Genomic DNA, 17,540 nt, shown 5'->3' on the forward strand with positions numbered 1-17,540 from the left:
TTGTATTCTAGGGTCTTCTCTAAAACCTATCACTGTATTATATAAGTGCTGCTTAGGCAGTCTTTGGGTGGGCATATTTGAGATCTGTCATCATGAGTCTTGCCCGGCTATGGCTGATTTGTGCTGCTCTGGTGGTATAACTGGCTCCCTGATTCTCCTTTGTCAGAGGAGTCCTGAGAGAGCATAGACCTGACACAGTGGCACTGTGTTTTCTGGGGTGCCCAGGTACAGTGGGTATGACTGGGGTGTTCCTATGACTAAGGTATCCCTATGACTAAGGGATCCTCAACTTCTAAAAGAGCTTCTCAGGGCCCATTATCAGCTAATGCAAATTAGAAGCTGTTCTAAATTGTGTCTCGACGCTGATCCTATAACTCCAGAATCAGGGAGTCCCCCTCCCTTGAGCTTACATGAGTGCAAAAAGGGCCATCTCAGAGATTGGCACTATGGTTTTAATACAGATTTTTAGTTTTAAAAAATTATTTAGATTTATAACAAAATCCTTGTCCTGAATCCTTGTAGTTGCATTTTAACCATATCTGTTAGAGCTGTTTCTGTGTAGTAAAGAATTCAGTCTGTGCTTCAGGTAGAACATGGACATCTAATATATCTTTCAGTGTCTCCTTGGTAAAATGACTACACACTTTGGCACAATCTTGATCTCCATACATAAAAGAACTTTTGACATAAATTAGAGCTCCATGCACAGATTGTTTGCAGACTTGATCCCTTTAAAATACATTGATTTATGTCACCATCTGAGTACACATTTTTGCCATATGCAGATAGGGTAAATATGTTTTGTATTCATATGTCACTGTTAAAGGGCTAGCTGCACCTCTGTCTCTTTTCTGGTCTTTATCAGTGCACCTCCTCAGCTGTCAGGCCTCCTGCCTTTACCTGTTTTGGGGTGGAATTCAGCAGTTCTCCCACTCTTAGCCCAGACCCTGGGCTACAGTATCCTGTTTGTTTATGGTGCTTACCCAGAAGGTCTGACACAGTTCAGGCTTATGCAGTTCTTCCCTTCCGGAATCTGTGACCAAACAACCTTATTGTTTTTTGTGCAGTGGCAACAAAGCTTTTAAAGATTTTTTGAAAAATAACAACAAACACTCTCCACACATGTCCATCTTATCTAAAGACTTACCATCCCTATTGGTAACCTAGGCAGGCCTATCTTTTTCAGTGGGATCTTTTGAATAGGTCTGGTTCCCCCCCCACCTTCTTCTTCCCTCAATAACTAGTGCCTCTTTCTTGAGAGAGTGACTCTTTTTATTCCTGCTATTGTTCTTTTGTTCTTCTTTGTTTGTCGGCCTTTTCCTGCCGTGATCAAAACCAGCTTTATAGGTTTGCTGAAGACAGAGGCAGAATCTTTAAAGCACTAATAGTTTTGTCATTGCCCCTTAACATCTCGTGTATGTTTGCCAAGAGGTGGCATCTTGAGCCATTCTTTTCTTTCCTGCGTATTTTTCCAGACTCTTGTTGCATTAAAACAATATAGTCGTACAGAAAACCCATGTTCAGGAAAGATGAATTCAAAATGGAACAGATGCAGAGACGAGCTACTGGAATGATCAGGGGAATGGAAAACCTATCTTACGAGTGGAGACTTGAAGAGCTTTCTTGTTTAGTTTAGCAAAAAGAAGTCTGAGAGGGGATATGATTTATCTCTATAAATACAACAGCAGGGATGGGGTTGGGGAGGGAAAGGAATACCAGGAGCTATTTATGACAAAAGACAATGTTGCCACAAGACAAATGGGTATAAATTGGCCATGAACAAATTCAGGCTAGAAATTAGAAGATTTATAACCATCAGTGTTCTATTCTATGCATCTGAAGAAGTGGGCTATAGCCCACGAAAGCTTATGCTCAAATAAATTTGTTAGTCTCTAAGGTGCCACAAGTACTGCTGTTCTTTTTGCAGATACAGACTAACATGACTGCTACTTACAAACTCATCAGTGGAGTGAGATTCTTAAACAACCTCCCAATAAGAGTTATTGAGGGGAACAACTTAATTAGTGTGAAGAGAGAGCGATTTTATGACAGGGTTGCTTGTGATAGTAGGGGGCAGTGCCCAGTAGTCCTGGGGCTCACTTCCAGTTTATATATTATGTTCCCAAAAGCTCATGCTTCAGGTTTTCAGCCAGCCACCTGTGGGGCTAGGAAGGGACTCTCCCTCTTACTCCCCAACCCAATGTATTCTTTTCTCTTTTATCTCCTTTCTTTGAAGCATCAGGGATGGTCACCACTGAGATGGATGCTGGACTGGGTGGGTCAGGGCTCTGAGGTGGCACCAAGCATTCTCGTTCTCTCAGGTGCTTGGCTAGCTAGTTCTTGCTCACATGCTCCAGTTTAATTGATCATCATATGTGGAGTTGGGAAGGAATGTTCCTCCAGGTCAGGTCAGTGACCTGGGTGGGTTTTCATTTTCTTCTGTCCCATTTAGGTGCGGCTCACTTGCCATATTATGTGGGTGTATCTCACGTAATCATTTCCATGCCATTGCTGGGGCCTTGGGCATTGATGCACCTCAATTCCTCCTGTTCTCTGCCTTTGGCACATAATAGTCTAGTCTCCTTTAGACTGTAATACTGTAGTTTAATTTTGGTTGCTGGATTTAGTGTGTGGGTGGTGTCGGTGGCCTATGTTATACAGGAGGTCAGACTAGATGATCTGGTGGTCCCTTCTGGCCTTAAACGCTATGACTACAAAACACCCAATAACCAGGCCAACATACAGTATTTATAAATTATCACAGGGAAGCTCCAAACCCATCACATCATCTATACTAATAAGAAACACGTAAGACATCAAGTGTTGGTTTTGAGCAACAGCTCCAAAAGGTTGCTTTAAAGTTACTAATATTAATATATTTGTATTGCCGCAAGGAGTGCCTACACTTTGCTTTTTTGGCTCCAAATTTTCCATAGATGCTTATACTGTTTTAGCTCTGGATTAGCACCAAGGGGAGGCCTAATGTAGCCCAGGCTCCAGGTGGCTAACAATGTTTTAAGTATTGTGTTGTCTAATCCTGCCCAGCGCAGGTCTGTGCAACACAAGGCTTTGAAATGTTAGCTGACACCAGAGCTTTGTCTATACCAATGCTCCCACTATTGATGGCACCAGTGGAGCTAAAACTCTAGTGCCAACACTGCAGAATGAATTTTAAGAAAATATTCCACAGAGTGGACAAGAGTTAAGGGTGAGGACAGTATAATCATTGAAACATCTTTTGTAATCATAAAATGAAAAGTTTTCCTGTTTGGTTCGCATTTATTTCCCCTTTACATTTTTTTTTCTTGGGACTTTGGGAATAATGACTTCGCACTAGGCGGTAGTGGTTTCTGGTCATTTTCTTGTGGTTGCTAGGAGGCAACATCCCTTAGGCAGCATATGTGACTCATAGACAACTCATGCCTCTTGATAATACTGGGGGGGTACAATCTAAAGGGGAGGACACATGACTGCCCCATGTGTCTCCTCTGCCCAGCAACCCCCCAGCCCGGTGCCCAGCCTGAGGCTGCTGCACTCTACCTGCTATGCCAGAGTTTCCTGCAAGGGGCAGGGAAGGGAGGAGCTCTGTCCTTCTCCCACTGCGCCTCTCCCCATCTCCACACACCCCGGCACATTTGGCCGCTCTCTCTGGCAGCCAGGCCTGGAGAGCAGGATGGAGCCACTTGTCACACAGCTGAAGCTGGCTAATGTGGGTTGCTGACTCTGTGCAATGTGGCGGCTTCCTGAGCAAGAGCCTGGCTGGGGCGGCAGCCCACCCCACTGTCTCTGCTCCCTGCCTAGGCTGAGCTGCCAGGGATAGGGGCTGAGTGAGCCGGTGCCTCCTCACTCCCAGCACGTTCCTGACTTGCTTGTCCCCTGTCCCTAGCAGCTGGGCCCAGGCGGGGAGCAGGGCCACCGCCCCAGCCAGGCTCTTTCTCAGGCAGCTGCCACATGGTGCAGAGCAGTGATCTGGACTGGCCCCACTCCTTCCACTCTCCGCCCAGGCCCAGTTGCCGGGGACAGAGGGCGAGTGTACTGGGGGATAGGTGCATCTGGAGAAGGGAGCCTCTCTGCCTCTCCCTTGGCAGGCCAAGCAGAAATCTGGGGTGGCACTTGACCCCCCATGTTCCCCCCCCATGTTGCTTATGATGTGACTGGTGCCAGATTTGGCAAAGCAATAGGCTTGTTATACATGTGATTATAAAGTTACTTTGACAAATCGTAGAAAATGAAAAATCTCCAAGCGTCTATACATGTGTCTCTGTGCACCGACTAAAGGTCCTCCTCTATAAGCACAATAAATCAAATGTTTCAGTCATACACATTACCTTTCTTAAATAAATAGGAAAGCATGCTTGAAGAGTTTTACTCTTGAATGCTGAAGATCAAATTCTGTGCTTTTGGATGTATGTGTTCATAACAAGTATTTTGATGGATCTCTGCCTAGGACAGTGCACAAAAATGTGTGGCACAGCAAGGAACTGAACCCAATTCTCGAGTCCTAGTGCCTTAAATGCAATACTATCCTTCCTCTCTTTTTATTATTTGAGAGTTTTGTGCTTACCCAGAGCTGTGCAGTCATATCAGAAGGCACAGCACTTACCCCAAAGAGTTTACAGTATAGTTTAGAAATAGATCAAATAGTTCAGACATTTTTAGTGCACTGGGAAATTGTATTTGTTGAGATGGTGCAGATGTTATAGCTGAAAGTCTTTACATAAAGCGTATTTGAAGGAGGAAAGGTAGTCTGAGGAACATGATAAGTGGGAGTCTTGATGGGCATTGGATCAGAACTAAAAAGAGGGAGTCAGTTCCAAATTTTACAGACTGATATGAAGAAGGGGCAGAGATGAGATTGGGAGAAAGATGAAAGGAATTGGTGAAAGTGAGTCTTGGAGGCGTGAAGGGAGTAAGAGGAAACAGGAAGAAGAAGGTTTATGGTAGAAGTAAACTACACTTGGTTGAAACAGCTGAGTCTGAACGGACTGGCACAAAGTGTGTTTAGTATTGAAATTGGGCTGTGTGAGTGGTTCAGCTGGAAATCTGAACCTGAACAAACCAAGCTACATTGGAATCTGCTGAGTGTAATCCTGGCTCCACTGAAGTCAACAGGAGTTTTGCCATTGACTTTATTGGGGACAGGATTTCACCCAAAGTGTTTACAAGCTCACAGACTGACAGCATTGGCCTCTGTAATAATTAAGGAAAGGACTGTGCACGAAGAATTAATCATAGTCATATTTTTTTAACCATTGTACCTGAAAACCAGGATTAATGTTCTTTCTCAGGACAGATTGGGGAAGTGTGCACTGCCAGTGCTTTCTGTTTGTGGATGAAATGAGAACCTACGTTTCTAGAGCTGTAAATCTGGCTCATTTCATTAGCAATTAAAATCACTGATTAAAAAAAATAAATAAAACACTGACCATCAAGTTTATATTTATTTTTAGACTTGAGCAGTATGAAGAAGCTGTGAATTCATTTACCCAAGTGCTTAAACTAGATCCCTTTTCTCTGGATGCCTATGTTGCAAGAGGAAATTCATACATGGAATATGGTCATGAAGTTGGCAACACCCAAGCACAGAAAGACTTCCTGAAAGCACTGCATCTTAACCCACAGTGTGTGAAAGCCAGAATTTGCTTAGGATACAATTTGCAGGTAATACACCAAAGATCATAGTCTGTAATATCCTGTGACAAGGCATTATTTTTCATATATAAAATTGTTTAGTCCGTACTCCATACATAGTAATACTGCAAACTAGTTAAACACTATTCAGCCAGATAAAATAACTTGTATCCTTAATGGAACCCTTTGTTACTCTCTATTTTTTCCCTGCTCACTTTTAACTATTCTTTTCGATTAAAGGGATAGGCTGCAATTCCATTTGAAATGTGTCTGTGCTGCATCTTACTTGATTGGTGGATTTACAGTTGAGTACCAAGAGACTTGATCTCCTTAGTCAGCCCAGAGAAAAATAGTCGTACTGGTAATCATGCCTAGATACCTTGTATGGTATTGTAATCAATAACACTAGACACCAGGCTGCTACATACAAAGTGACTTAGATATTTTTGGTGAATCTATGTAAAGGAAAATCTTGTGTGTTAAGTCAATCCAAAACAAAGTGTTAACAAATGTATTAAGCCCCTTCAAAAAGGGCTTATATATAATGAAATCTGAAAATCACTTAGCTATACCCCGAAAAGAACAATCCTGCATTAGGAAAGTCATGTATGAATTGACATATTGTGTGTTTTTCTCCTCTCTAATTCCCATGATTTTACAACATTGTTACTATGCTTTGTTGTTATGTTTATGAGTTAATTTCATGCCTGTGTAAATGAGGGACTAATTTTATCAGCCTGCATCAGGTTTACTTGGGTAGACCATGTGCAAATTTCCTCACACAGCTCTGCCAATATGTTTTAATTCTAATTAATTGTTTGCACTGTGCTTTATAAAGTACTAAGTACTGCATGTTATCATCAGTCTTACAAAGCAGCCTTCCTGACATTGTTTTCAGTCATACAAGGAAGTCTCTTTCAACAACAGAGTGCTGGTTCTGCTGAATGGATCCAAATTGTGTGACTGTTTCTTGGGGAATCAGATAAGATTACTAAATTTATTTGTACTTGGTCAAAATTCAAATCCAGGTCTTCCAAAGTAGAATGTTAGTGAACTTGTGAATCAGTCATCAGACCTTGAAGGAGTGGGGTCTAGCCATTTACTTCTCTCACATCTTTCTATTCCCCCTCACTCAACAGCTTATCCTGCCCCATGCATATTTCCACCCCTCTTTTAGTCTCACATCTCTTACTCCTCCATAACCAGTGGGGCTGGGCCTACTTCCAGCCTGGGGATAAAATATCAGATCACTTGTCCATGGGCAGCTAAGACCTCAAATTTGGCTACATGACGGTAAAACATAGCTGTCCCAATGTTAAGGTTATAGGCTCATATTCGCAAGTAAATAAAGGTGAGATATTGTTGCTGTCTAACAGAATTTCTGTGCTTTCTTCATATACTGTTTTGAACAATTATAATGGTGTTTCTCATTTTTATTCTCCCATATTTAGTGAGTGGCTCTCACTAGGTCTAACGTATTTAGTTTTTGATAGTGTGTAACCCAATGATTATTATTGTTATTATTTCAATATCTCCAGGGAGAGAGGGTCACGCCAAGACATTCTGATGTTATTGTGGGAAGGCAGGTGCATAGAAATGAGTCTTCACTTCATTATATTATCATACAGGGCAGACATTTAAAACTTGAGGCCAGAAGCCCAGGTACAACAGCAATTGCATGTGCAGTTTCTGCAAAGGTAGCATGTAAATGCAGTGGGTGTGTGGATATCTAACTAGCTATTTGCATGCATCTTTTTCCAATTTGTGCACAAAATTAAATAACTGAATGTGGCAACCTAGAGGCATGTGCAATTTTTCCATATGCCTATAAATTCTGAAAATATGGCCATTGGTATGTGGTATGTTTAATAATATTCATATGTTAAAACTCTTTTTAGGCCTTTGGAAAGTTTCAGAAAGCTTGGAATCAATTTACAGTTGCCATTGACATTGATCCAAAATGCCATATTGCCTATGAAGGACGAGCTGTGATCTCTCTTCAGATGGGTGATACTTTTGCTGCATTTCAAGATACAAATGCAGCCCTAAAGGTAAATATTGGTTTTCAGTTGATTTATAAATACGAACCTATTATTAGGCTACTGAATAATGCACATAAATTTGAAAAACTGTGTATGAATAATTGTAGATATAGATTAGGAGGTGCTTTCTATTTGTATATGTTTCCTTTAAAGAAAGAGTCTTGTTATTAATGTAGAAATGTGGACTTTGTTCAAATAATAGTGCATATATTATTACATTTCAGTTCACTACCACTGCTCAGCTGCTTACAAACCGGGGTGTCATTAACCAGTTTATGGGTTACTTAAACTGTGCTATGAAAGATTATCAGCAAGCAATTTCCATCAACCCTGGCTATGCTTTAGCCTATTTTAATGCAGCAAATATCTACTTTCATCACAGGCAATTTTCACAGGTAGGTCTTATGTTCTATTTTCATACCATTCTAAGAACACTTTTCCTTGACTAAGGAATAATGTCATTGATACAAATTAGTGTATAAATGTAAGATTTTCCTTGAATCTTTTAACGTTTAATTTAATAATTTAGCTGTACTCTGATACATAATACTACTATGTTCTATTACTGTCCGTTTTATCTGACGATCTCAAAGTGCTTTACAAATATTTATGAATAAAGACTCACACATTTTGTAGATGGGGGCCAAAATCTTCAAAAATTCCTAAGTAATTTAGAAACCTGAATCTCACTGACTTTCAATGAGACTTAGGCTACTGAATCAGCCAGGTGCTTCTGAAATTTTTGCCCTGGAGACAGGGGCGGCTCTGTGATTTTGCCGCCCCAAGCACAGCAATCAAGGAGCCTTCGGTGGCGTTTCTGCAGGAGGTCAGCCCTGGTCACTTGTATTTGGTAGCGTTTCTGTGGGAGGTCCTCCAGTCCCGCCGCTGAATTACCACTGAAACCGCGGGACCAGCAGACCTCCCGCAGAAATGCTGCCGAAGGCTGCCTCACAGCAACCGGCAGGCCGCCCCCCCGCGGCTTGCTGCCCCAGGCACGTGCTTGTTGTGCTGGTGTCTGGAGCCGCCCCTGCCTAGAGACTAAGGCAAAGAGAAGTCAAGTAATTGTTCTAGTTTACACAGTAATTTAGTGACAGAGTGAGGAGTAGAACCCAAATCTCCTGTCTCACAGGCCTATGCTTTAACTACTAAGCCAGGTTTTCTCCCTGTTGTAATACCCTCAGAGTCCTGAATCACTCCCTTCTGAAGAAATACCCTGGGGATGGCCTGAGGTAATCAGACACCGAAGTTCCCCTTGCCACTTTTTCCTAGTAAGCTCTTTGGAGGCAAGGACCATTTCATACTCTCTGTACAGCCTCTAACATAGTGGGAATAGGGTTGCCACCTATCTGGTTTTCACCTGGACAGTTTGGGTGTCCAGGTGCCATTTAACAAACCCTGATGTCTGTTTTTTTTAAATCGGGGGTGGAAAAGGTGGAGCAGAGGTGGGTACTTGGGGGAAGATATGGAGCAGGGCCAGGGCCTTGGGGGAAGAGGTGGAGCAGGGGGAGGGGTCTTGGGAAGTCCAGTTACCAGCCATTGGAAAGGTAGCAACCCTAAGTGGGATCCCAATCCTGATTGAAGCCTCTGGGTGTTACCATAGTACTACTAATAAATAATATTAAATCATTCTGTTGCGAAACAGTTGCTGAATTCTTCTTCTCAATGATCCTTGCAAAAACCTTGTCATTCTTGCATAAATCCTGTGGATTTCTGCTGCCTTGATTATTAATACAATATAAAAATATATACAGCATTTCAGAAGTTTACATGGTACATAATATCTTCATTTTATATATTTCACAGGCCAATTCCTACTATTCCAAGGCATTACAGCTTGACCCACGGAATGAATCTGCAGTCCTGAATCGAGCTATTACAAATACATTATTACAAAATATTGAAGAAGCAAAAGAAGATTTTGAGAAGGCAATTTGTCTCTGCCCTTCCTCTGCAGCAGTGTACTTTAACAGGGCAAACCTCTATAGAAAATTAAAGCAATATGAGCTAGCTGAGAAGGATATTTCAACAGGTACTTTTTGTTTAGTACCTGGCATAGTTTCAGTTTTAATAATAAAACAAATTATTTTGCCTTTATTTCACAGTTCAGAAAGTATTAGCAACTATTTCCATTTATGTGTTTAATATATTTATTTAAGTTCTTAACTTCTATAGGAGTGGCTATGAGGGTTGAAAAGGGAGTTGTAATGAAAATGCCAGCTAAAAATTACTATTGTTTTTCTAATGAAAATTAACTAGTAGAACTCGGCAATATTTTTTTTTGACAAATAATTTTATTTGCCAACAAATGCAGTTTTGGGTCAACAGAAACAATTTGTGAATTTGAGTTGAATTTGACTAATTGTGGCTGGAAAAAAAACTTTTTTGAAAAAGTCTAAATGTCTCCTTTCATTGTTTTCAAAATTAAACATTTTGACTTTTTGTTTTTAAACAAAGCTTTGTTTTGAATGTATCTAGATTTAATTACCCCTCCGCAAAGGATTATAACCCAAAAAGCCTAAATGTGGGAGGGGGAGGGAGGGAGTATTTATTTATTTATTTGGATGGGGGAGATGGTTGCTTTGGTTAAAAAAAACAAAAACTATTATGGGTTCACCCTAAATGAATTTTTTGAGAGGGGGAGGAGGGTTCAGTTCAGCCACGAAACCAAAAAATTCAATTATCTGTTTATTTCCAATTCCTGATTAGAAGAAAATGTGTCATATATAATATGTACCATAGCAGCTGAACTCTGAGTTGTAGCAGAAAGATGTGCACTCATGAGGGCATCTGAGTTCATTACCTACTCAGTTACTATTGGTTTAGCCAATTACAGATAAAACTTTTTTTTAAAATTAATTTTATAATGTATACATAGAGCTAAATTTCATAAATCCCACATTTGTGTGTGCAAACCAGCTAAATGCATCCCTGTTTTCCACCCATCTTTAACCACCCCAGATTCAATTCCTGTCTTTCGATCTCAGCTACCAAAGCCATGGACAGGTTGTTTGACCGTTCCTAAGATGAAGTTACTTCATTGGATTTTGATAGCAATGTCCTTGAATCACAGCCCTATGCAAACTAGAGTACCATTGTTATGCTACTATCTGTACTTTGAACCAATTAATAGTTGATTGCAAGAGCAATAATTTTTTCACCAACAATAAATATGATCAAGTCTTACTGAGAAGTTAACGGGTACACGCTTACAATATAAGTTTGTCTAAATTATATTAAAACATGACTTGGGTTAAGATGTATACAATTCCTTATTTTCACTGAATTTTTTCCATTAAAAGTAGATTTTCATGATGTCAGAACAGAATAATTATGAAATCTTGTCTAAGGAATTGATTACTGTAAAAGAGGGAGTTTGCTGGGAACTAGACTCTTTAAACAATAGATTAAACACTTGCCAAGAGTTAGTTATTTAAATACCTTTGAACAATAGGAAATCTGACTCTGAGACAATGTGCATTGCTGGCACCAAGGAATAGCTTGGTAATGGTTTCCTACTGCTTGATTTTTGTTTTGGTGTTGAACCTGATTTGGGAGGGAGAATGTGGCTTCTGATGCTTCAGCAGTTGCTAGAGTCAGATTTATAAACATGCCAGGATGATATCTAACATCAAGAGGAGAAAAAGGAGAGTCAAAGGGAGACAGTAAGAGTGTAAGTATCTTAACAAAACTACTTAGCTCCTGCTATAAAAATAATATGAATTGGACATATGTATTTCCTATTGAGAGCATATGGGTTTTGAAATATACTTTGTCTCAACTTTCAGATGGGCTTTTGGCATGGGCTGTTTTTTATAATAATAATCCTAACAATCTTTTGAAATTTAAAAATGCCTTAACATTTATTTTTCATTTTTACAGCATTGTCAATTCAACCTAATGATGCTTTGATGTATAAACTTAGAGCTGATGTTCGTGGTAAAATGGGATTCAGTGAAGAAGCCATTGCTGATTACAAGCAAGCAATCAGCATTCAAGAAATGATCGATGCAATGTGAAAAGATTCCAGATCCTGCAAAACATGATAACAAGTTAGGTCTATTTACAGAGATTTGCCTTATTTAAATGAGAGATATTTGTTTAATTACATCTCAAATACTATTTAGAAGAATGTATTATGTTAGCACTAGGCTTGACACAAAAGGTTAGCTTTGTACACGAGAAAAAATTGTTAATGCTGTAATAATCCGTCTTCATTTTTAGATGAATTTCTGCATGTTATCTTTCTGAATAATTTAATTGCTTGATTCAGTGCAAAAATTGAACAGAACTATTTAAGAACAGAATGCTAACATTAAAGAAGTAATTTCACAAAGTGAACATTAGATTTTCTTTATTGATTGGCACCAAATGGCAGCTGGAGAAAGAAACACAGACAAAGGAATAAATATAATCGGGGAAAGCCTCATCTTTATTTACTTGGGTCCAATGTGGCATTAAATGGCAAAATAACCAATATTTAGGTTTGGCCCCCTTTCATCCAACCCTTAAGATTCAGCCCACCTCTGATTCCTCTCTCCCAGTGAGAGGGAATGAGTGTACACACAAGGTGTACCTGAGTCTTTGCTGATTTCAGGTCTTCCTTTCTACCTTAGGTTAATATGGTCCACCTGCCATCTCTTGGACCTCTTACACATTTGCCCCTGAGAGCTGTGCCCTTTGAGGTTCTTACCTACACTGGACACCAGCTGTAAATTACAACAAAATTTACAAACTCCACTGGTTAAATTTACAATGTGTAAATTACTGTTCTTTCTCTATACTAACCTAGAACAGGCCCCAGGATGCTGCTGATGATCTAGTCAGACCCATTGCAGTCTTGCACATAGTTTGAATTTTATTTCCCTCAGTTAGAGGATGGGGGAGCAAAGCAGCAACAGCAATAGGATGGCTACTGCATGCCAGTGAGAACTGTGGTGTATGAGTGCTAATCAGCTATCTCTTCCGCCTACAGTCCAGCAAATGGGTGGCAGGAGGAAGGAGAGAAATCTGTCCTTCCCTGCCCTCTCCAATCTCTGCACAAGCAGTGTCCATGTGCATTATGGGCAGGGAGAGTGTGGGGCAAAGTTCGAGAGCAGCCAAGCCAGCCCCTCCCTTATTGTGGAATGTTCATGCTGTTGAACAGAGAGGCAGGCAGGCGTGTGCGTGCGTGCGTGTGTGTGTGTGTGTGTGTGTGTGTGGATGGACACACTCTCTGTCCTCCAAAACACACTGTCTCTCCTGCCCCCATACACACACTCCCTGTCACACACTTTCCCCCTCCTTCCTCAATTGAAAAGCAGCTGGCAATGCAGTAGTATGCCCATGGAACAATGGGATTGGCAAACCTGCATCATGTGATGCTGTCATTGCAAACCCTTCCCAAAGCACCCTGCAGCCAGTTGCACGGTAGGATTGCTACCCCAATGCACTACTCTCTTTGCCATTGCGACAGCTGCTAATGTGGGGCACAGTGTGCACGTGCAACAGCGGTTTAATTTCAGTGCTTTAGTAAAAGTGATATAACTTGTTGCACAAAAACATTGCAGTGTAGGCATACCCGTACTCGAGTGTCGTCAAATCCCACTGTTGTCCCTGCACTCCCACTGAGGAACAACTCTTGCAAAGTCTGATATAATGAGAGTGACTGGGTAGATCATAACTGAGGTCTATAAAATGTAGAGACAGGAGTTCCTAAGAAATATATTGTATTCCATTTCTTTGAATATTCATGACTGATATCACACTATTATATTTTTAAAACAATATTTATAAATAATTACTAATGTTCCTATAGGCTGCTGGAAACATTCTCCGTTTAGGCATCTTAGCCTTCTAAATTTAGAAGGAGCAAAATTTTGGAGGCAACCCTTATCTATTAGGTAATAAATATATCAGCTAAATATATTTTAATCCTCTTTTTATAGTAACAGCTTCCATGCTTGTCTTATTTAAAATCCACAAGAACAAATTGGTATAAACTGGATATGAACAAATTCAGGCTGAAAACTAGAAGGTTTCTAACCATCAAAGGAGTCAGGTTCTGGAACAACCTCCCAATAGGAGTTATGGGGGAGAGAGAGCTGGACAATTTTTTGAGTGTGATTGTATGACAGGGTGCTTCTGATGGTGTGGGGCAGGGTTTGGCATCCCTAAGGTCCCTTTCGCTTTATGTCTCATGTTCCTAAAAGTTCATGCTTCAGGACTTCGGATCAGGAAGGGATTCCACCCCTGTCCCCCAGTGTATTCTGGGTTGTTGGTTTTTTTGGTATGCTTCTTCTGAAGTGTCAGAGATAGCCATGACTGGAATGGGATACCAGACTGGGTGGGCGAGTGCTCTGAGATGGCACCGAGCATTCTCTCTCTTAAGTGCTTGGCAGGCTGGTTCTTGATCACATGCTTAGGGTCTAACAAATCACCATATGTGAGGTCAAGAAGGAATTTCCCCTCGGGTCAGATTGCAGTGGGTTTTGGTGTTTTTATTGCCTTTCTCTGCACCATGTGGGTGCAGGTCACTTGCTGGTATTATCGGGGTATATCTCACTTAATCAATTCACTGCCTTGCAAAGGCCTCAGGCATTGGAGCACCTCCATCTGTCCCACTCTCTGCCTGTGGCACATAATAGTTTAGTCTTCTGGGCTGTAATATTTTGGTCTAATTTTGGGTTGCTGGGTTTAGTGTGTGGGTGCTGAGTGGTGCTGGTGGTCTGTGATATATAGGAGGTCACACGTGATGATCTGGTGGTTCCTTCTGGCTTTAAGTTTTATGACGGTGACAAAACAAGTGGTGAAACTGTTGCTTATTCCAATGCAAGGAAAAAAGGATTTTTATGTATGAGTTAAATTTAGAAATTACATGTAGAACCTATAAAATATTAGCTAGACTTTTGTTCCAGTAATCTTCAGCAGATACAGTTCACATGAAGGACAACTGTTGTTTTTAATGGGTGAAATCCAAGCTCCACTGAAGTAAATGGTAAAACTCCTATGGACTTCAGTGTTTCAGCTGTACCAATATGGTGTCTCTTTGTTCTGTACTGTGGAACTTCACAATACAGAGGCTCTAGAAATATTAGAAGCATAATACTTGATGTCAGCAGCACATCACCATGTATAGATAGTTTAAACTGGTTTCCACTACACTAGAGCTTTAAATAGTGGACATTTATTTGATGGAGAAGCTTTTTCTTAAATCTAAGAAAGAATATATGCCGGAGAGGTAAAAGTGGCTGTCAGTCTAGTTTATTAGAAAAGGGGAAGCTCAAAGAGCAATTCCTGCCTCCAACTCTGCAGTAATAAATGGGAGATTTATAGTATTTCTACAATAGTCTGTAGAATTCTTAGGTTTCTGACAGATGACAAAGTCAAACAGTTTTCTCTAGAGTTTGTAACCTCAATAAAGATAACTCCTGAGACTGACATTACAAAAGACAAACTCTTTGTGCCTATTAGGAAATAAATTATCTGCCCAGCAAATTTGCTAAAACATCATAGTAACATAGCTTTCTATGGCCAGTTCTACTCTTCAGAAGTTTCACTTTCAGACTCAGTGACAATGGTTTTTTTATTACTGGTTGTTTGCTCAGCCCAGCATGGGCATACTCAGTTCTGGTCACTTGGGGGGGAAGGGGGTTGCCCCATTTTCTTGTTTGTTTTCCCTTCTCTACAATCTCCCTACTCCTACTTTACTTCCTTTTGAAAAGTTGAATATTGAGTGATGGGATAGAGACCGAATTTGTGAAGGTAATGTCCTCCATCCTCCACCCCCCCCTCCGAGTTTACAAAAAGTGTGAGTATACTTGTGCCCCTATTGGTATGTACAATTATAATGATTGAATATGCAAATAAGGTTATTTTGCACTTAATTAACCATATATACACACATTCTCAATGTAACTATGGTAATGGGGTGTACAAATAAACATTCAAAGGTATTTCTGCATGTTTTATGTTACCGTAACAGCAGTTTTTGGCTGGTGGGATGTTAAATCATATGTGATATCATAGCCTTGTCCCTTCTTATTCTCTTCCTCCTTCCACACTCCTAAGAAAGGCTCAATTATGGTTCATGAGATTGTGACAGTCTCCTTGAGAAAATTGCAACATTAAATCAAAGTGAACAGAACACAAACCTTTCCCTTGGATGTTTTCTTTGCACTATCCACAGCAGATTTTTTAAAAAATGTAGTCTTGCCATCACCTTGGAATGAATATAGACATGGACATTTTATAAGCTCTTTGATTTACATTTAAAAACTCTTAAACCAAACACTATCATTTATGATTAACTGGACAAATCTCCCTTTGCTTAATATTGGCAGGTTCCGGCTATTTTAAATAATGCTGGCTATGTGCCCTGTTTTTCCGTTTGTTCTATCCTTTATGGTAGTTACTGTAGATTGTACAAAACCTGAATACTGAAATATTTTCACTTCTATAATTGGCTGAGTAATGATTCATTTCAATACATTTAATCTATCACACAGTACTAGGGGGATGGGTTAGCCTTCCTATTTCTATTTTCTGTATTTGGCATCGCTGCCATATCACTGACAATTAAGGAAGTATATCAACGGCCTTTAAAATTAAACAGGAAATAGTTGATGATCTTATTTGCACAATAGAGCAGCAGTTCTCAAATTGTGTGTTGCCATCCCAAAGTGGGTCATGAAGTCGTTTTAATGGGGTTGCCTGGGCAGGACTGGCATTAAACTTGCTGGGGCCCAGGGCAGAAAGCCGAAGCCTGAGCAACTTAGCTGCATCGGGCTCTTTTGGTGTGGGGCTCTGGGCAATTGCCTTCTTGCCACCCCCTAATGCTGGCCCTCTTTCTAAGCATTTTTTATTTAAAATATTAACTATTCTGGGGTCATGTAGTGATTTTTGTTGTTAGGAGGGGGTCACAGTGCAATGAAGTTTGAGAACTGCTTTAACAGGGCACTAAACCTTGAGCTACATGAATCAAAGCTCACTGGCTCATTTGAAGCAAAGTGGCAAGTTTCTGGTAGCTCTCAGGTTCTTTTTCTTCAGCTCTTATTTTGATTTTCTTTATGTTCCAAAGAAAATTTTGTTTAGAACATTTTAAAAAATAGTGGAAAGGTTTATATGACAAAACTAATTTCAAATCTTTTGAATTCTCCTCTAAATGAATCATTCATTTTCTGTTATCCCAGCACTTGGATGCAAAGCTTATATCTGAGGTAAAGATGTGGGGGTATTTTCTGTCTCTGTTGATAAATTATAGGTCCAGAGATTTGCTTATTGGAAGCATCAAACTGATTTTGCTTTTCAGATTTACTTAGTATAAGAGAAGATGGTGATCATCACCAAATGATCGTAACGGTCCCTTCTGGCTTTAAAATATATGAATCTCATTGTGATTTTATTTTCCTGCTTCTTCATTCCTTTTTATTTTCTCCAAGTAGCTAGAAAGCCAGATTTACTAAGAAGCTTTGCCTTTGATCAGATAGATAGGGAAACTGCCACTGTAAACATTCTGCCTCACTTAACTTAAGAAAAGTGAAGATACATAAGTAGTGGCACACCCTTCCAGTTCAATATCATATTTATTCATTGAGGATTGCCCTTACCTTTTTTCCAAGATATTTTACTAGTCGTTTTGTGGTTATAATGCTGTAATTTTACTTCATTTTGTAGTTGATCATTCAGCAGAAATAACTCAAAAACAATTTTCCTGTGTAATATGCTTTATCAAGGAAATGATATGAGAGAGGTATTGCAGGTTATTGCTTCAGAAAAATGATCCCTGTGATTGTAAGTAACACTGAGGGAAAAAAATAAAGAGTTTACAGCTTTATATTGACAAAGAAAGACAGAAATGTCAACATTCTTCGGTTTTACATGCATGCCACA

At 40.0% G+C, this 17,540-nt stretch overlaps 1 protein-coding gene across 8 annotated transcripts in view; it reads left to right on the forward strand.

Annotated features, from left to right (window-relative positions):
• TTC6 (tetratricopeptide repeat domain 6) overlaps nt 1–12,860 on the forward strand; it is a 153,219-nt gene extending 140,359 nt beyond the window's left edge. For all 8 annotated transcript variants that reach the window (XM_050953842.1, XM_050953843.1, XM_050953838.1 and 5 more), the window contains 5 exons: nt 5,451–5,661; nt 7,530–7,682; nt 7,898–8,068; nt 9,477–9,702; nt 11,553–12,860. In XM_050953842.1, coding sequence (XP_050809799.1) covers nt 5,451–5,661; nt 7,530–7,682; nt 7,898–8,068; nt 9,477–9,702; nt 11,553–11,689 — 898 coding nt within the window. In that variant the 3' untranslated portion in view covers nt 11,690–12,860. The remainder of the gene's footprint in view (nt 1–5,450; nt 5,662–7,529; nt 7,683–7,897; nt 8,069–9,476; nt 9,703–11,552) is intronic.
• The last annotated feature ends 4,680 nt before the right edge of the window (nt 12,861–17,540 follow it).

The sequence above is a fragment of the Gopherus flavomarginatus genome, chromosome 5 (genome assembly GCF_025201925.1).
Source record: "Gopherus flavomarginatus isolate rGopFla2 chromosome 5, rGopFla2.mat.asm, whole genome shotgun sequence".
Taxonomy (NCBI): domain Eukaryota; kingdom Metazoa; phylum Chordata; order Testudines; family Testudinidae; genus Gopherus; species Gopherus flavomarginatus.